This window comes from Anguilla anguilla, chromosome 4 (genome assembly GCF_013347855.1).
Source record: "Anguilla anguilla isolate fAngAng1 chromosome 4, fAngAng1.pri, whole genome shotgun sequence".
In the NCBI taxonomy this organism is placed as follows: Eukaryota; Metazoa; Chordata; class Actinopteri; order Anguilliformes; family Anguillidae; genus Anguilla; species Anguilla anguilla.
The window spans coordinates 46,973,436-46,994,321 of NC_049204.1; the positions used below are offsets into that span (position 1 = coordinate 46,973,436).

Sequence of the window (20,886 nt, forward strand, 5' to 3'; positions counted from 1 at the left end):
GCCTAACGGAGCCTGTCATCCTGTCCTCAAGGTTATCACCGCGCAGTGGCTTCATGGCAGCTCCCTATACCAGATGAATTAGATTCATAGCCTTGCCATAAGGCTGAAGATTTGCATACACCGCCACACAACAAACAACGGACATTTAAACCACGGACATCGTCTGGTGTGAGCTCGTCCGCTGGAAGCTGAGCCGGAGGAGAAAGGGCTGAACGGCACACCGTCGGCAGAGCGGGCAGGTCCGGAGACAGCACCGAGACCGCGCTGTACGCGCGGTCGAGCGGGAGCTGAGGAGGCCGGTCGCCAAAACCGCACGAGAGGCGGCCCTCTCAAAGCGCCAGTCCCGCTCAGCCGGGTCCTGGGCCAGCTGGGCGAAACGGGGGGGCACAGGTGACGGTGGCGGAAGCTGAGGTGAACAATCCCCTTGCGGGTGGAGATTTAACAGCTTCACGGCTGAATATTAATATCCGCTCGGGAAAAAGCTGACACCATCATGATTACTTCAAAAAGGCCCTTGAGGAGTTCTCAGCAGGACTTGTAGATATGGAAAACACTCTGTGCAGAAATGGTAATTGAAACGACCTGAAAATTAACAGCAAGAGAGAAATATTTTTTTTTTTTGGAAAGCTCAGATAAGTCAGGCGTAAATAGGTTTGCTCTAAAATGAGGGAAAGAAGTTACTTCCTCAAAGCAATTTCATGTTTTTCTTTCTTTCTTTACGTAGCCGGGGAGAAAACCACTGCGAAGGAACCATATGCTATGTACCGCGATTTTCCTTAATCAGGCTCTCGGATTATTTTGCCAGCATGTGCATGTGCGATGAATAACTTTGCAGTTAATCAATGTGTAGCTGTACACATTCTGTGTATGTGCAAACAGCACTGTTAGCAGGTGTTCAGTGAAAAGTCCAGCTTTTCTATGATTTTTAAAGATCTTTCCTATGCCCTCCCTGAAAAAAAAAAAAACCTTTTCTGAATCAAACGCAGGGGAAAAAGGACATAGAACACTGGAAATTTTGAAAAAATCAGATTTGCTTTTATTTTTTATTTAATTCCTCTGGATGCTTCTTTCCTCTTCTGCATGCATGCTTTCTGTCTCTAGCTTAAACATTCACTCATAGTCATCAATCAACCGCCAAGAACAGACCAGATGGCAACGTTTTCTGAGGTACTAAGTCGATGAGTGTCCCAAAACACTACAACTGAGCCAAAAGATTTCCAGACGTGTCCTTCTGTCACTTATATTTTTATATAAGTGACAGAACCACTTATATTTTAAGTGGTTCGGCTTGTGCATTTAAAAGCAAGGGTTTGGCTTGTGCATTTACAATGTCAAGACAGAGGTGGGAAGTGTGTCTGAGAAATCAATTTAATTCCCCAATTTGAAAAAAAGAACATCACTAACATCAAAAACTTGGGCATATTAATGATGTTTAGGAATGTCATTTATTTAAAAGATACTATGTATGTAAAAAACTAAAATAAAAATAAATAAAAGTCTTGAATAAACATGATTTCATTAGATTCTGTACAACTAGTAGCCAATAATAGTTGTGAAGCTTTCCTTTGGTTGAAATATGGAAATTCTAATGCCTGTGAGTAGCCAGCATTACATATGGAATGGCTTGTCAGTCTGCAGCCCGTCATCAACGGGATGCAGCCGCTCACAAAGACAGATGGATTGCTTACCTTACTATGGGAGAGGAGAGTGACATCTTAAATGGAAAGGTAGTCCTCATTTGAGAGAGAGAGTGAGAGAGGTAGAGGGAGGGAGAGAGAACTTTGATATTCATATTTGATAGCACTCAGTAGAACCAGAACTGCACTGATATTAGAAATTCTACCTCTGTCTGGGAGATGCTATTCTGAAGAGACAGCACTGCTCCTTTCTTTCTAGACTTAGTGTGGTAACTGACTGAGAAGTGCAGGTTTTTGTGGAGGACATGTACTGTAAGTGAATAATGATTGCCCTAAGGCAGACAGAGAGAGAGAGAGAGAGAGAGATTATCACAGGCATTTGTGTTTTTAATCTATTCTATTTTAGAATCTATTTTTAAAAACAGGTTTGATGGTTCATTTAACAAACAGCATGCTTCGTATTGAGCGCAACATTCACTCAGTGAAAAGTTCAACATGCAATCACACAATGATCAAAAAGCTGAAAAAGCTCTTTCCCACCACAGCAGCAGAACTCCTCCCTTTCCCTCTTTGAAAACATATCAGCACCTTACAATTTATCCTTTGGGTTTTGCGACAATCACTACTGTATATTTTTCCCATACAATCCATAGAAACAAACTAAGTGTAAATTAGAAACAAACTATACTGTACACCATTATTTACAGTGCAGACAGTCCATTGCTGAAATCAGTTAATTTTTCATTTACAATCTACATACAATTCTTCAGGCCTGTCTGTATCGGTTTCCCAGTTTATAAGGACCACATTTACAAAGGTGGTGTGAGAAAAGAAGAGGGCTACAGGTCCCTTTTGACCCATGCAGGATGCCGTATCTACAGTGTCCCTGAAATGTCCGTCGCTCATCTCCAGCACCTCAGCGCTGACGAGAGAACAAGTTCCTGAAGGCATTGTTGTAGTTCTTGTTGAAGGCGGTGTATATAAGCGGGTTGAAGAAGGAGTTGGAGTAGCCCAGCCACAGGAAGATGCTCTTCCATATGGGGGGGATGTCGCAGGAGCAGAGGGGATTGATGAGCTCGGTGATGAAGAAGGGGATCCAGCACAGGACGAAGACCCCGATGAGGATCCCCACCATCAGCGCCGCCTTCTTCTCCTTCTGCTCCCTCCACGTGTCTCCGTCCGTCTGGAACGTGACGGTGGCGTGGCGCACCGTGAACACGATCTGGGGCTGGTGAGCCGCCTCCTTCACCTGCCGGGATGAGGAAGAGAGGGCCGCCATTAAAGTCCATTAAGAGCAATGGCAAATCCCGGAAACCTGGATGTACTGACTTGTGAACAAAAACACGTAACCACACAAATACACACACGCACACAAATGCACACACATACACACACATTCACACATACATAATATACACTCACAAGTGCAAACACAACCGCACATATTTGTAAAAAATGCACTTTCTTTTTTTTATTTTACTATCGTGGTCCTATAGTTGATTCCTTTTTATAACTTTGCTGCAGGCAGTAGGTCACAGGAGTTTATATCCAGCATATGCCTCCCTTCAGCCAATCACCAGCAGCTGCTTTTCAGGTAGCGAGTAGGAGGGACATCCTCTACCTTCCTAGGAATTTGCCATCAGTCTGGGGGTGATCCATATTTTAAGTGTGCCTGCTGATATAACAGAAGTATAATAATGCATGGCACCTCTGCTACGGAACGGAAACTGCATCAGTGCCACGGCAAACTCAAGAGCACGCAGAATTAGACAGAGCTGATCACACATTTAAACCACCATTTCAAATGACAGGGACCTCATTTAAAAGAGACGGCTGTCAAACACGGCCTATAAAATCACAATGAGAGCGATCGCAGGACTACAAATAGATCAATATCACGAGTCAGATTTAAAACTTTGAAAATGAAATGTCACACTCAAAGCGCAGGACCGGGAGGGTAGAGGATAATGGCTTCAGTCTGCTTGGACATGTACACTGCCGCCCCGCACGGCCTAGTCGCAAAAGCAAATCACACGAGGGTGTGCTCAGAATAAGTCTAATCTCCGGAGCGCCGCGACATTCCCCCGCCTCCGAATTTATGCAAGCCGCGCTGAAGGGTCTGCTCTCTAAGGCACGAGAGGCAGACCCCCAGTTAAATTCTGATTGCACAGCCGTCCTATCTGCCTGGCCCATTGTTTTGCATCCCGGGGGAATATTTTCCATCTCCACGGCGTCCGATGTGTTGGATTTATGGGAGACTATTTTCTCTGGCTTGCTCGCAGTGGGACGGCAGCAGGCAGTAAAGGTGAAGCAGAGTGTTTTCACCGTGTCATTGATGTGTGTCCCGCACGCCTGGCTCAGCCACTGTAGTAACGGGGCGTATGAAATGCAGCATTCTCGGGCCCATCACATTTCCTGCGCTGTATTTCCTAACAGCTTAAATCATTTCAGCATAAGCAGTAAATAAGACCACATATATTGCGTCCAAGCCAGTTAGAGTCAATTGATTAAAGTCAACTGTCAAGGACTTCTGGGACTTTGCCCTAATACATCATCCCAGCAAACTCTAAATGCAGAATCTGCTGTCTGCAACCATAATGTAATTACTCCTCATTGAAGCACGAGTAACTTCATTTTCTACACCACAGACCTCGTACTCTATCGATCCGCTCATCTAATGCTAATGTGAACAATGTCAACTTCACAATGTCCTTCAAGGATCCTTTACTGGTAGGGATCCTGGATTAGTGTGTACATCAAGAAAGTGACGTTCGGTCCATATCCAGCAACTTGCCAATTCTGCATTCTGCACATTTGAAGTATGAGCTGGGTTCAGTGTACTGAACTGAACCCACTAATACCTATTTAATCCTGAGTCAATTATATTATTGATGACCAGGTCCTTCAGATCTTTACTGCCCATGGATCAGTTGGCCAACTGCATTGTAGTGACTGCAGGCTATGGATCCATGTCATTATTACAGCAGACAGACTGGATATTTATTGGATATAATAATTATCATTCAAAGTAATCTACCATTCAATTATGAGGTGCTATCAAGTTACAGTGGACAATAATTTAATTAATTTTAAATTAAATAATATGCCCAATACTAATATCAACACAAATGTTTTTTTAAATTACCCGTTCATGGTTTAAGATGCCAATTAACCAGTGGCCATTTCAAGAACAAAAAAGCATCCAGCGGTGTGACTAACAAATACCAATGATCCCTGTACCAGCTGCTTGGAAGACAGAGAAAGATATTAAGCAAACACATAAAATCAATCAGGTTGAAGGCCACACAATAAAGGAGGGATGAGGCTGTTAAACCAGGGAATATAAGCCTGAAGCGTTCAAGCATACTTACAGACATTTAAGAATAGATAGAACATTCTGTGGAATCTTGAATTTCAGCATAGATGCACTGACCAAAGTCAGTGAGCTTCATCATACAGTGAACTGACTGCCAGCAAAGTCAAATTTCAAATATTTTAAGATTGATTTTTACAGATACTCATCACAAAACACATCGAAAACAATGAGTACATCTGTTAGAGTTGGAGATCAGCACTCTTCTTCCCTGGTCAGTGTCGTATTATAGCAATTCCCTCGCCTCAGTTTCTGTGTCTTGTTGACAAAGGCCAGCTACATTGAAAACATTTCATTTTTAACTGGCAGTAGAACTGGTAATACTCTAAAGTGTTTTCTCAGATCCGCATACTTATATTTTTATTTCACTAAAAAGGCAAGTCAGGCAGGTCATGTTTTGTTGCTGATGTGTCCTTTAGAAAGGCAACAAAAATGGCATTAAATGAAGCAGAGATACAGTTTATATTTTTTATCAGTTTACTGAAATGTATCCATATAGATGTATGTAGGGAATCAACTCTCTTATGAGGAAATACATTATCGTTCACTGAACAAGGAAGGATGACGTTGCATTAGCTACTGTAACTGGGTAATACAATGAAATAAACCCCACCATGTTGTATTAATAACTATTGGATTGTCACTTTCTCACTTTTGGTGCATTATTATATGTAATGCCTACATTTAGGTTAGCTACATTTCAGCTTAGTTTTAACATATTGCGTTCACTAATAATCTCAACGACTGGCTATACTGCTGGGAACCAAGGTTGTTGGTGAGCTAACATGACCATACTGAAAAGTCATACAATGTCTGATTGCAACATTGTAATGGCAACGTTTGGCCCGACCTTTTACCAAAAATGCCCATTTGCGATGGATTGGTAGCCTGGGCTACCGTTAATGTCGACCCCTGTAATGTAATGCGAATGTATGATGTGATATGACCAAGTTGACAGGTAGGCGCTACATGAAGCAAGATTGTACAACCAGTAACCTTTAAAAGCAAGCAATGAAAGGATTTGCTCACGATTACTACCTATGGTGGTTCTTAGCTAACCAGCTAGGAAATAGGCTACGCATAGAAGGCCACCTTTATTGCTATAATGACTGATTTCACAAACAATTTGATGATAAAAAACTATCCATTCAATAACAGACTAATCATTCACTGAGGCTGCTATGTCAGTGGAGTCTGAGACTTGATTAAGTCTCGTGACTAATACCATTCTGAGCCACTTCTGAGCTGTTTATATTTTGTTCTCCGTATTACAGGACGTTCAACTATTAAAGGACTATGTGGTATACCGTTTTTGTGTGATAGCCTATCTGTTTGCGCTGCGCTTGTACTTGCTCGCCATACGAGCTTGGTCTCCGTGACAAAGTGCATCATCTAGATACAGATACGCATCATCCAGTCACAAGTTTTATAAAATAATTGGGTCATTGGGGCCCCAAAACTGGCTCCGCAGCCCCTGTCCTAATTAGGCTACCCAAGCCTGAACATCCTGCAATTCAGACATACCAGATAAGCTGCAACTCCAGCGTAGACTCTGGCCAAATATAAAATCATACACTACACTATTTAAATGCATCTTATATTTGACAGTTACATTTATTATTTATACTTTTTTGTGCTTTCTCAAAGAAGGTATTTTTCTGTATCAATTCTAAAACAAGAAATATGAAACCACTGACCGTTTGAAAAACATAAATACTGTGGAATGTGTAAAATGAATTTAGCTAGACCTTTTCATTACCAATAGGGGGCAGGGGGAGGGGCTGCGAGGAGATGACATTTACTAAATCAGTCATGGCCAATGGCATGGATGCTTTTGTTGTTTCCATGACAGAACCTGTGATACAGAAGACACGCAATACAGAAGAATGATGCATATCAAGGACAATGATCATGGTTAAGCTTATACATGAGTGTATAATACACACACACACACACACGCACACACACAGACATGATACTGTACATTGTAGAGGACTGCCACTTAAGATTTCTATACATATACATACAAGTAACTATAGTCCTAACACAGGTGTAAATACACAGACGATACAAGGCAAATTATTTCACCCAAGCTTCAGGGTGAAATTTAATCTGTTGTGATTGAAAATCCTTTGTAAAATTTGATTGAGTGATTGATTGATTGATTTGTAGTAAGTTCAAATTGATGCTGAATATATACACATACACAAAATAAAATGTAACTAGAATAGTAGCAACTGTGAAGACACATTTTAAACATTATTTTAAGCCAGGAGTGAATGGCTGTGCATATGATTTACCTCATAAGTTGAGGAAAAACTGTAGAAATGCATTTTGTGCATCCACTGCACAGAACTGTGTCACTCCAGGTCTTAGCTGGTATACAGCTAAGGATCTAATTGTAAAGCAGGAGAGATGCTATCTTCAGTATGAATTAAACTTGTATTTTATATTCAGCTCTTCAAGTGAAGGACCTGTAGAAATTCAATGCTAACCTAAAAGCAGAAATTCAGAATAATGCTTAGAATTGTAATGCACCAGTTGTCAGGTTCCCCTCCAGAGAAATTGAGCCAAGGTATGGCCATATGATTAACCTACACATGGGACAAGGATCCAATATGTTTCTGCACCTTTCAATTTTTCTGTCAAGATGCAAGACTCAATGATGTTATTAACTTTGGTGGCCTTCAAAAAATGAATTGAGAATGTGGTAGCATTTGTACCAATCAGTGTGCAAGTCTTACAATGGCTTAGGGGAGGTCAAACTCACTAAAGCACCTTCTTACAGACTAACTACTGCCCTCTCAAGCTGAGATTCAGTTTTGCATCTTCCAATCTTTTCTGCATGAAACTCAATCTATGGTTCACCACGCTGGGTTTCATTTTAGAGTGGATTCACAGATCAAGAGGAAAGTGTCCTGAAAGGGAAAACTTCTGTTGCATGTGTACAGCAAAGCTTCCCTGAGAATAACTACTAAATATCAATGTGAGTAGCTATTATAATTACCCAATTACTGTTGGTGGGTGAAAATGACTTCCGCTTTAGAAACCGTTTAGAAAACTTTACAAATACTTGTATAATTTATAACCACATCATTCCTGCTAATGTGTGAAATTAATTAGTACAATTCTGAACATACTTGTCTTCACAAATAGTCAAAATCCATATAATGTTAAAATTAACAATTAAATATATCTACTTGTATGATGCTGATGCTAGCTAAGAAGAATGGCCTGGTGCTCAGAAAATGCAGGTGAATTTAGTTCAAGAAAGAGTAAAGATGAGGTAAAATATGCTACTGAAAAAAACTTACACTGGAAATGTAAATATTAATCATAAAAATGATGCCACTGAGTGGGGTTCCATATATGCGTAACATTCAGACTTACATTCAGTAATATAGGCAAACAATTGCACATACTTGTGTCAGTAAACTGGTATACTTACATTGCAATATGTTGCCTTTTCCTTTGACATATTTCATAATGTGAAGGTTCTCCTATGAACATCAGTTACACTCACAAAACATTCACAATGCAGTACCTCAATAACTTCAGCCATGGGTGTGATGGTGTTTGTCTTCCGGGATCCGATACGGAACTTGGCAGCCTTGTAGATCTTCCAGTAGACAAACAGCACGACGCACAGAGGCAGATAGAAGGCGCCAAACGTGGAGAAGATGGTGTAGGAGGGCTCCTGGCTGACCTGGCACTCCATGTGCTCCTCTGAGTACGTCTCACCCCAGCCGAAGAGCGGGGACAGGGAGATGACCGAGGACAGGAGCCAGGTCAGGACGATCATCACGTTAGAGATCCTCTTTCGTGTCTTGAGCGTGTACTCCAGGTGCCTGGTGATGGACCAGTAGCGGTCCAGGGCAATGGCGGTGACGTTCCAGATGCTGGCGGTGCAGCAGAGAACATCGAAGGAGATCCACACCTGGCAGAGCACGCGGCCCAGCTTCCACCGCCTGCCGTTCAGCTCGTGCACCAGGCTGAGGGGCATCACCAACGCTGCCACCATCACGTCTGAGATGGCCATGGATGCCACCAGGTTGTGAGGCACGCGGTGGAATGTTCTCACTCTGAGAATAGTCACCAGCACCAGCACGTTCCACACAAATGTGGCGATGACCAGCATGGCAAGCAGAGTCAATGTCAGCACACTGAACACCGAGAAGGGCCTGTAGAAGTTGCCAGAACCTGAGCTGTGATTGGCCGAGACAGTCAAGTTTGGATACGCCATTCTGGCGATCTGTCTTTGGTTATCAAGCACAGAGAGCTAGGTAATGACACAGGTAACCGTCGTCTGCTGGATGTACCCTAAAATGCAAAATAAAATAGTCAACTTTGGCTAAATGTTTCACCTAATGGCAGTGAATATAGCAATTTAGCAAATTGTAGCAAATACATTTAATTGACAAATCCACTTCCAAAAAGAGAAAAAAACAGCCTTCCACTCAAAAACATTGTACAGACTGGCTTATTACAGTGGAGTAACTGTATGCCACCATGGAAATCAGTCCATCTTTTTAAAGTCTCCACACAATTTGAAATGTATCAATGCATCTGATTTAAATAGAAAACGGCTTAAATATATCACTGGAGCCTCAAAGTAAAAGGATAGCAAAGTGAAATAAATTCTGGTAGGAAATTATACCTGAGTGAATGCAATTTTCTCCTACGTGCTGTCAAGAACAGACATGTTTCTGCAAAAGTTGGATTACTCCTGACTGAATCGTCCCTAACCTTTTGGATGTTCCAACTGAAAAAGCAGCAAAAAAAGGATATGTAAGATTTTTACTTTAAACTGTGGCGGTGAACTCAGCATGTCCGCTGTAGGGGGAGTTCTAATGCTTAAAGGCATTGTTTAGTTTAATTTCATGTAGCAGTGCTTAACTTGAGTGATAACAGTTTACTAACTACTTCCTTTAAAAACAGTATTGCACTTTAGTACATTATCCGGTATGACATTTCATTCATTCTGAAGCCTCGTTCTAATAAAGGTCCTCGATGAGTCAATTTAGAAAGTGACTTACACTTTGCACAGTGTTCATATTCCTGATTCAGTCTTAAGGATTTCCATCAACTGTATGTTTGTATCAGAAAGACATATATGAAGGCCCAAATTCCAGGTTAATCGATTAGATTGTGTCACTGTAGCCAAAAACCAAAATAGCTGGAATGGAAAATTTTGGATTTGGCCCTTTATATACTGCATGAAGGTATACAAATTTAAACCCATCCATTACCTAACCCACTTTTTCCTGGTCATGGTCACAGGAGGTGCTGGAGCCTATCCCACCATGCATTGGGCGAGAGGCAGGAATACAACCCGGATAGGTCGCCAGTTCATCGCAGGACACACACAGCATTCACTCACACACATACCTAGGGGCAACTTAGATCCTCGAATGAATCTAACCTGCATGCCTTTGGACTGTGGGACCGAAGTTCTCACAGACACAAGGAGGATATGCAAACACCACACAATCCCCAGCCCGGATTTCACACAGAGGACCTTACCTGGGAGCCATGACGGTGACCTTGGGTGTGAGGAATTGAAAATATGGGATAATTATTTCATGATAACCCTTTCGCACAAGCCCCTAGTGACCAGGATACCAGTGTCCTGAGATTTTTCAACTCAGATATTCAGTGCTCCTGCAAACAAACCATGAGTGGAATAAACAAATTCTGTGTTCTAGCTTTAACGGAAGATGACAACTACAACTATGCCGAATACGTTTTCTAAGTGTGGCACAAGTTTCTAAGTGCCACCACTGTTGCCTGGGTAGTCCATCTAACAAGCACCCCTTCCCTGCAACTCTCATCTGCATCTATCTCATCTGCAACTATACCCCCCAAGCATGGCACACTAAACAAAAGCGTCTATCTGGGAGTTCATAGAAATATTCTTTCACCACCAAAAACTTTCATTCTGTCAAGCAACAAGTCAAAACCAACAATAGCCCTGAAGGTATGTCAATACAATGGTGAAAAACACTGCTCATCAAATAGCAAAATAAAGTAGTGAAATTCTAGTTGAAATTATGCCACATCATTCTACTCTCAATATCAGCTACTAAATATTGAATAAATACACAATCCTACAATTGGTTTTATGCATAGAGATGTCCTTTTTAAGATCCAGTGGTCATTTATTGTCTTGGACAATCCGATTGTGAAATAACAGCACAGACTATGGAGCATTAGTGTCTGAAAGAGCATGGAAAGTACTTATTCAAATTTACTGCATGCTGATATTGTGAGGTGGTGGCACCTCTCACTCTAATTTCTGTGGGTTAATTGACCCTGACGAGGGGCAGGTGTGTGAGTGCTATGGTGAGGTGATGGCACCTCACAGGCATTTGCTCTGAGCTATTTGTCCCTGATGAGGGTCAGGTGTGGGAGGCCTATATCTAGCCCCTGATTTCTGGGGTTCAGCGCAGACTCATTGTTTGTCAAGCTCTTGGTGTGTAGGGGTGTAAGAATCGGCAGAAGTTACCGTATTGATCCTATCTGCCAGATTTGATCACCATTTAGTTTCTTCTCGAGCTGATTATCTCTTCGCGCTGTGGAGGACATTTTGCCCTCGTCTCTTTAGTTTTCCTTTTGTTTTCTACCCGCCAGGCTGCGAGTATCCTTTTTCTTTTGTAAGTGACTCCACTCTGTTTTTCTAGTGGGGTTTTTCTTTCTGGGTAGCTACGCTACGGCAGTGTTTCATTTCTTTTAGTTTTCTGAGCCCGCTGACAGAAGTTTCAGTGAGTGGAGGGAGCGATTACTTAGCTCTTTATTATTTGGTATTTCCCCTTCCCTTTCTATCGCTCGGCGATTTTGTGGTTACCCCTCAGGGTTAACTTTTAGATCCCCTTGGTCCGCAATTGCGTCCCACCCTCCTCAACCGTGACAGATATGTGCTAGATGAATATAAAATTTCCTGTTGACTGTTTACAAATAGCAACATTTTGAAACACACGACAGAGAAATGTCATCCCTGGGCATGCAATGAAAGATTACATACTGTTGAATACAGAAAAAAGTGGTGTTTTATTGAAGTACAGGAGTGTATGATTACATATTTAGTTGTGTGTACCAAAGTGTGCTATAATGCTTTTGCATTATGTCATTTGATCCCATTATAAAATTTATAACGACGCTCTGGTGAAAAATTATTTAAATGCTTTCCTATGGACAAAAAACATTTTATTCATTTTCAGACAGGTTGTGGATTGATTTTTAGACCTCTAGATATCCAACTCATATACTGATGAAAAGACAGTAAATCCCACTTGAGTGATACAATTCAGACATTTTGGATAGATTTGAAGACACTAAGGCACACCGCTTTTGCTTTGTAGATCTTTAGTAGCTCCCAGTTTTTTGTGGTCATGGTTTTATGATCCAGGGAATGTATAGTTTTCCCTGTTTTACACTTGAGTATTATGTAACACTCTCAGTATTTCATCGCAAATTTATTTATTTTTTTGCATTTTTGCCTAGATTTATTTGTATTTGTGACACTTAATTTGAACATAAATTTGTTAGCATTGTAGTATATGGTTAGTATTACAAATGGTGCACGTGTCTTAATTTAAGCCATTTTCCATGTATCTGTGATGCTCATATCTGGTGTTACAATATAAAGCCTTAAATAGAACATGGTCTAAATGGGTGAAAATTGGCCAGATTTGGCATCTGTGCTAAGGGGATAACCTCTCTTAACATTATCCTCCTGGACTAGAATATGTTTTTTCTTCTAAGTGAAACATTTGAATTTTGAGCACTGATACATAGAGGAGCATGCATCTGAAGCCAATCAAGGCCAATGCCACTGCATGCCTCACAGGACAAACTCTCCCACAACTGGACAAAGCCTTTGTCAGGGAAGGACGATTTTGGGCAGCAGGGTGCAAATAAAATTGCAGCTAATTAAAATCAGCAGGTTCTCTGACCAATGGGGTGCCCACAATCTGCTCGCATGCCCTGCATGGCTTACTGTAAGTAGTCCTAGAGCATTTAGCATTTTAGCCGGTGGATGACAGTGACAGTAAGTGGTGTCCAACACATTCCATGTGTCCTCCCACAATTACGAAACGGCATTGCAGCCAACCCCGCCCCTCCCCCCCGCCTCCCAAAAAAAAAAAAAAAAACGTGGAGTTAATGAGGACCATTTATCACTAGCACTGACACCCTCCCCCCTGCCTCCTGAACAAATAAAGGAGCACTCGCCACTGGAGAGTACCCAGATGTACAGAAATGATCACAGACAGAAATGAATGAATGGACAGAACTAGGGGGCTTGTTCAATCCGCTACAAACAGTTTAGTGGTTAGTCAGTTGCATGAATAAACATGGGGCAGTTATTGATTCTTAATTGGTTACAATCCATTCATTACATTATGCCAAAATAAGGCGGTTCTATGGCAGATCCTTATTCTGTTGTTGCTGAAGCCTGAACGAGTCTGTTTCTCCAACAACAGTTGGCAGTACTGTAATCACAAGGCCCAGATATTTATATCTGTCACCATATGTTGTTAACATCAGGCAAAAACCAAATTACATTCATTTTGCTCAGTTAAGCAAAACCAGTAATAAAACTGATACAAAACTCTTTGATGGCACTCCACCATACAGAAATATAGTACAGTGACATTTATCTACATTTAATATGTCTAAAGTACCATTCCCATATACATACACACATACACATTTTTAAACACATTTTAACTTTCCAAATCCAAGCATTTTAGTTTTGTTTCACATGCATTTACAAAATAAAACCATAATTCAGTGTACATATCATTGCAGATTGAATTCACATAGGTAAACTAATAAATCATGGAGGAGAGCTTATAAACAAATTATTATTTTCTAAGCTTGATATTGCTTCATCAGCCAGCAATAAGGACATTTGTGACCTACAGTAGTCTTCTGTCACATAAAACTCAAAGGTACATCCCTATATCTATAAATACATTAAAATGTAATCAAGTAGCCTGCAATATCACATCAAATTGACTGCTACCACAACCTTTGGCAAGAATCTGTGTGTTCACATGCGCAAATTATGGTAAACTATAGGCCAGTCTGTGTTTGTCAAGAAAAATAATGAATATTTGCATTTAAACATGCTTTCATGTTAGGGACAAATGTGTATCGATTCCAGGTCAACATTCTTGAAGAACAATTTAGTTTTAAGATAATACACAAGACATACTGTTCAAATGTACTAAAGCAACATAAAGTGCAGATTAATGCATGTAGTATTTTCTAAATCATCAAACGAATGTTTCCATTGTATTTACCATAAAACCTAAATAATGCAAAACATGCATGTTCCCCATTTCTGAACTAGTGCAAAATGTAAAACAGCATTTTCCCATATACGGTGAGCTCTATAATGCTTGGGACAAAGACATACGTTTTCATGATTTGTCTCAACGCTCCACAATTTTTGTTTTGTAATCAAACAATTCACATGTAGTTATAGTAAAACCACCTGTAAAATGCCCATTCTCATCTTTTATTTAAGGGTAATTTCATACACTTTTGTTTCACAATGTAGAAATTACTGTGCTTTTATAATTTTCCCCCAATTTCAGGACACCATAATGTTTGGGACATATTAGCACTATGTCAGCAGATCAGGTGAATGACTTGGCGAGTCAATAATTTTCCAGATTTTAGCTTTGAAAAAACTCCTTTATTACTTTAGCACTATGTTTGGGATCACTGCCCTACTGTAGGTTTCAGTTCAATGAGGCATCCTACTTGATCAGATAAGATGCTTAGAATTAATTCAGATCAGAATTAATTCTGCTGCTGCTATCAGCAGTTATATAATCAATGGAGACAAGTGAGCCAGCACCTGTATCAGCCATACATGCCCAAACAATAACACCCCCACAGTCATGTTTCACAGATGAGGGGGGCAGTTCTCTTTAGCCTCCATACTTTGCTCTTGCCATCACTCTGATACAAGTGATATACAAGATCTACAGTTCTGTTCAAGAAGCCTTCTGTAGACAGTAGTCACTGCCACATCCACGTGCCTCCTAAAGAACGTTTCTGATCTGTTGGACAGGTATTTTGGGGTTTTTCCTCATTATGGTGAGAATTCTTTGATCGTCAACTGTAGAGGTCTTCTACCAGGACCTTTGTGATTACTGAGCTCACCAGTACTATGTTTCTTAATGATGTTCCAAACAGTTGATGTTGACTAGCCTTTTAGGTTTGAACTATGCCTCTGACTGTTTTTTTCTTATTTCTCAGCCTCATAATGGCTTCCTTGACTTTCATTGTCCTCATGTCCTCAACAGACTCCAAAGGCAATCAAAAGCCTAGAATCAAGAACAGATAACGAAAGCTCTCTTATACCTGCACTTAGGAAGCAACTTGAACACACCTGGCTAAACAGAAACACCTATGAAGCCATTTGTCCAAAACTTTGCGGTGCCTTGAAATTGGGGACTATGTATAAAAAGTGCAGTAATTTATAATTTGTAAAACCAAAGTGTATTTGGTTTAATAAGCTGAGAATCTGCACTTTAACCCCATGTGCATTGTTTGGTTACAAATGTCAAATTGTGAAGTACTGAGCCAAGTTAAGGAAAAAAATGCTGCTGTTCCAATTATTATGGAGCTCACTGTACATGGGAAATACCCTTTTACATTTAGCACTAGTTCAGAAGTGGGGAACGTGCATTTTTAGCATACTGAGAGCTAAACAGATAATGGGCCAACTTCATATTGTGTGATGCGATGGTCTGGAGACTGAGCACATGCGTTAAATCGGACATTCCAATCACAAGGGCACTGAACTGCTCCCATAGTATTATATTGTATCATACATAAATAATTTAAACCATTGTAATGTTGCTGTTCCTCTCAAATGATCCAAAGTGCACTCTATACTGCAGTATTACTGCTGTTTTCATTAGATTCTGATTTAAATCTTTCTACAGATCCAGGAAAAATGTATGGTCTACATTCATTGTGTGCATTCTTATTTCTATTTTAAAAAGTAATATTGCAACAATTGAGAAAAGTGCACAAACACGACAGAAGAATAATAAACACAAAAGTTCCCCAAATTGATTTTATGTTCTACTTTTTATAGTTTTTCCTACTGAGATGCAAGACATGCAGAACTATTTTATCAGCTGCTGAAATATTTTAAAGAAGCATTTTGTAAAACACTCATATGCAGTGATGGAAATGTTGCAATATAAAGGGCAATTAATGTGTAGTACACACCTGCCTTTAATCCTTAAGAACAAATAACAAAAAATCAAGGTATCACAATTTTTGTCCCAAACATTATGAAGCGCACTATAAAATAAACAGCTTACACTATGTGAAAGTAGATATAACTACCATAAGTTGGATTTCTTTGTTTCAAAACTCAGAAGTGAGATCTGTTGTATCAGTAGCTCCCAAAATCAGTCCTGGGGATCCACTGTGCTGGTTTTTGTCATTTACTTTGTCTCGGAACCCTTCACTTTCCACAAATAGTTTAATTTACGTCACTAGGTGTCCACTTTTTCACCAGTTTGCACCAAAATGATTTCAATGTGTAACAGAATCATTTAAAACTGTAACTTCATTCTTCAGGAATCCTTACTAATATAGCAGGTCATACGGAAATGAAAGCATTATTAAATCTGACTGAATATCCTGGGATGTGAATGTTCTTTAACGTGCATGGCTATTTCATTGGCCTTAATATGGCTAACTGGCATTACAATTGTTTAATAAATAAAGCAGATTGTGAAAATCTACTACTCTGTGTGAAAATGATGAAGGACAGACCACTGTTTTCACTAAAAATACTGATCCTGGGACATATTTTGGATTTCAAAATGCTGCTTAAATGGCTTTAACTTGCTGGACACAGTGATATGTGGCTGGGATATGACAGACAACACAGTCCTGCAGCTAGTATAGAAAGGCTTAGAATTTATAATTCACCAAAAATTAAATAAAATGACACAAAGAATATAATATTAAATTAATGACATATGGGGACCATGAACAATATGTAATCGAATTTCTGTACTTTTAAAGCAGGTTTCATTTTTGTGTCTCATTGATAGAAAGTTATTCTGGGTATTTATTTTACATCCATCCGTGCCAAATGCAGTGAATGCTTTTGTAAGACAGGGATGTTGGTAATGCCCCTGTATATAAAGAAGACAATATACTAGAACCACTGGCCAAAAATAACCACATCTTCTGAAGATCCATTGAGTGGATTTGCACACCTAAATTAATCTGAGTTATATATTCTACTGACTCACAGTGAAAGTAAACTTTGATAATGCTCTTTTATCTCTGCATTTGACCATTGCCACTACACACTGATGGTGATGTTTTGAAGGTTTGTTTTCAGGTTGGCTATATTCTGTGGTAGATGCTCTACTGATTGTATGCACCTGTTTTTTCTCCTTTTTTCTGATTCCATCAGAGATGTATAGGGTCTCACTAGTCTGACAGCAGCCAAAAAAGATCCAAGCTCTGTGTTGGCATTTTCCCTTCTCCTCTTCCTGACACCAGCGGAGAATCGTCTTTCCAGAAACAATTCACAGTGTGAATGGCAGCAGGGGGGCAAGGTGATGAGGATGCTTCAGCGCAGCTGAGTTAATTAGCTGCGTTAATTCAAAAGAACAACTGCACGATCCTGCTGTCCTAAGTCCTGTCAAAGACTACAGGTAATGGCAGCTACTATACTGGGCATTCTGACACAGGGTCCCCCGCAGCAGTGGCTCCCTTTTGAGCCCCAGGCCTATTCAATGAGTCAGTACCTTTGCTATCACCAGCCCCCTTTTAAAACATGACCTGATATGTTCAAATGTGTGAATAACATGTTTTTTTAAACATATATGACAAGGCAACTGCGTGTACACTCTAGCCAGCACACAGCATATAAACAGGTGCAGTGGAAAGTGCATTATGTTTTCTTTCATTCACATTTCGAGACTCACCCAAACCCATGCCACTACACACCAGGGGGTCAGCTCTGCTCCATATTAAGTGTTATAAAAAAATAAAAGCACAAATAAGCGTGTATGCTGTATACACACGCTCCACTTGTTCCACTGTTGATAAAGCAGCTTTTCATCAGCTGCATCTAATAAAAAAACAAGAGGCCGCTGTGCGAGGAATCAAGGGATGCAGAAGAGTGTACACAACTTGTTCACATGAAAACAAACCACAAATTGACCAAGGCCAGGCACATAATGTCACTCACAAATGTGACCTGCAGGATGTATGACACAATGCATGCTGCTAGCCTGCTAGGCCTGGGCTTTACACACAAACAACTCAAAGTGGAGAGAATTAGTAGCTTGAAGCGTAGAGAGACCAGAGATGTGGTTTTGCCAGATGTCAGACTGCTTGTCAAGCAGCATTGTACAGCATGTTTTGTGTACTCACGTACCTGCAGTACCTCATGCTTTGGACTAGAGCAATTGCATTAGACTCCACTGTTTCTCACAAGAGAGAGGTCATCCCTCACCCCCCCCCCCCCCCCCCCCACCCCCAGGCCATTTCTCCAAGGTGCTAGGACAAATAAAAAAAAGCGGGTGAAGCTCGTATGCACCCAGGCTTCATCAGTATATTGTTAGCCTGCGTTATCAGAGAACATCAGCTGGCACAGGCTAAAGTATCCTCATGATCTCTCCGCTACAAGCACCTCTCACCTGCTGTCAGTCCTGCTGCGCACGCGACCTCATTTCCTCTTTCCTTGTAATAACACCATGTATAGCACCATGAAATTGACTGCACACGTAATCAGAGCAACGAACTAAAAAAACATCCAATTCCCTTGCCGAAATCACTTACAAATCTGAAGAGACTGCCCAATGTAAGCTGACAGGAATTTTTTTTCTTCATTCAACGAGAAGACAGGTATCTAACTAAAGAGGCACCTGACACACAAAGTGTAATATTCAATTCAAGAACTGTAATTAGACAGCAAGCCCATCACCTTTGCTTTTAGCTCCCAGTTTAAATTAAACAAGTGAAGTTAAACTTGTAGTACTTGTGCTAAAGGTGTAAACAGATCCTCAGTGTACCCTCTTCGGGGAAACACTGTTGTTACCATTATTTGTGTACTCTGACAGCCTGCTACATCTATTCCCCTCATCTCATTACATTTAAAAGGTTTTCTGTAAAATATACAAAAAAGGAAACAAAACTGCACATGAGCATAAACTGGCCATTGGATAAATGTACATGGAATCCTACAGCTAGCTTTCTTGTGTTTTCATTTAGTATTTGAATGAAATAATGCATTGAATGATCTCTATGAAAATAAACGTATCCAGCTAAGGAAATGTAAGATATTACAGGTCAGAGACCGATGATGAGGTGATTAAAACTCGCAAAACCGGGCATACACCCGTTTAAAAATCAATGACACCGGCATACACCAACACCATGTAGACAATGGCTGGCTACAGTTAACATTTACATTCTTTCGTTTAACAATTTTTGCACAGGTAGTCAACTTTCATGTATTTACATTAAATATGACTGGTACTGTTACCCCTGCACGCAACCACAAGGATATCAAAACGAAGCGCGTATTCAAGTTGATGAATTAAGCATCTGAACAGAATTCCTTTTCGCTCTACGAGTTTCGTTATCACCCATCTATGAAAACTACAGAAGCCAAACAAACCGACACAAATGTTACGTATGTAATCTGTTAGAGCTGAATTAACACTGTAAGAGTTTAATTAAACGCTGGACATTTTACCGTACAGTAGCTGGTTGCAAGTGTAGGCTACTGCACGCATCCGCGCTTTCCATGAATGTCAGTTCATTTCCATTCATTTCACGAACGACACGTATTCTGTCTGCTTCATATTTAATCAATGCCATAGCGATGGAAAAGAGAAAGTGCCTTAGGATACGAAGAAACCGTTCCAGGATAAAGTAGACGCGTACAGGCTACATTATGTAAACACAGTATCTTGGTGTCCACAGCATGGAGGGAGAGCCTCCGAGAAGTCTTCGTTATTTGTTGGAGGGCTGCACTGGCAACTTTGCCATATTATTTCAATATGAAATTGCCGTAGCCTAATATTAGAACATGAATTAAAACTACAATGTGCCACCGAAATTAACTATTTTACTGGAATCCACATCAAGTCTTAGAAACGCTAGCAAAACGCACGCTCTGACATGCCATTCTCTTACCCATGAAGAAAAGTGAACACACCGAACCGCACCACATTGACACCATAATAAACACAATTTCTACATTTCCAAATAAAAAAAGAAAAAGAAGAAGAAAAAAAGCAATATGCGCGACTTATTTAATTACGACTTAATATAAGATTTGTATATGATTCCCACGGAGCCTACTATTGTAGATACGTGTTCTCCATCTATCTCGGTATTCTTCAGATGGAATAGCCACCTATAAGAAAGCTGATCTGTCTGTTTTCCATTTTAATGGACTTGTTGCCTACTTCTGTCACTATCCAGTTAGTTTACCTACCGAAGAATCCTCGAAAAGAGTCCAGCGATGAAGCAACTCTATTTTGTATCAATTTAGATTGTACCGGCAAGTTTAGCGTCCATCTAATAAATCCTAAGAAGTAGTACTGACGTATTTTGAAAGATAATTCTTGTAGTTTTTGCTTGCAATATACACCATGACAGTAGTAGTTTGCTTAGCAATAACTTACCCTCAACAATTAATAGAAGAAACACCACAACAATCAAAAAAGTGACGCCCCATCCCGTTCCATTATTTTGCTTTTCGTTCGTGCGCTTTCCGTTATTCGTCACTGCTGTGGCGGCACTGTAAAATGCATGAAAATCTATTCGCAAATGTAGGTACACTGACTTTGGAACAAACCAAAA

General features: G+C 40.3%; 1 protein-coding gene across 2 annotated transcripts; it reads right to left on the reverse strand.

Moving 5' to 3' along the window:
• Nucleotides 1–1,058: 1,058 nt before the first annotated feature.
• htr5ab (5-hydroxytryptamine (serotonin) receptor 5A, genome duplicate b) lies at nt 1,059–20,826 on the reverse strand. 2 transcript variants are annotated; one of them, XM_035413144.1, is made up of 3 exons: nt 20,709–20,826; nt 8,555–9,330; nt 1,059–2,886 (listed from the first exon to the last, which is right to left on the reverse strand). In XM_035413144.1, exons 2-3 carry the CDS (start codon nt 9,251–9,253, stop codon nt 2,554–2,556), a joined length of 1,032 nt encoding a protein of 343 aa, XP_035269035.1. In that variant the 5' UTR covers nt 9,254–9,330; nt 20,709–20,826; the 3' UTR covers nt 1,059–2,553. The 2 variants fall into 2 exon arrangements, with proteins under 2 accessions (XP_035269035.1, XP_035269036.1); XM_035413145.1 differs by lacking the exon at nt 20,709–20,826 and adding an exon at nt 9,668–9,906.
• Nucleotides 20,827–20,886: the final 60 nt, after the last annotated feature.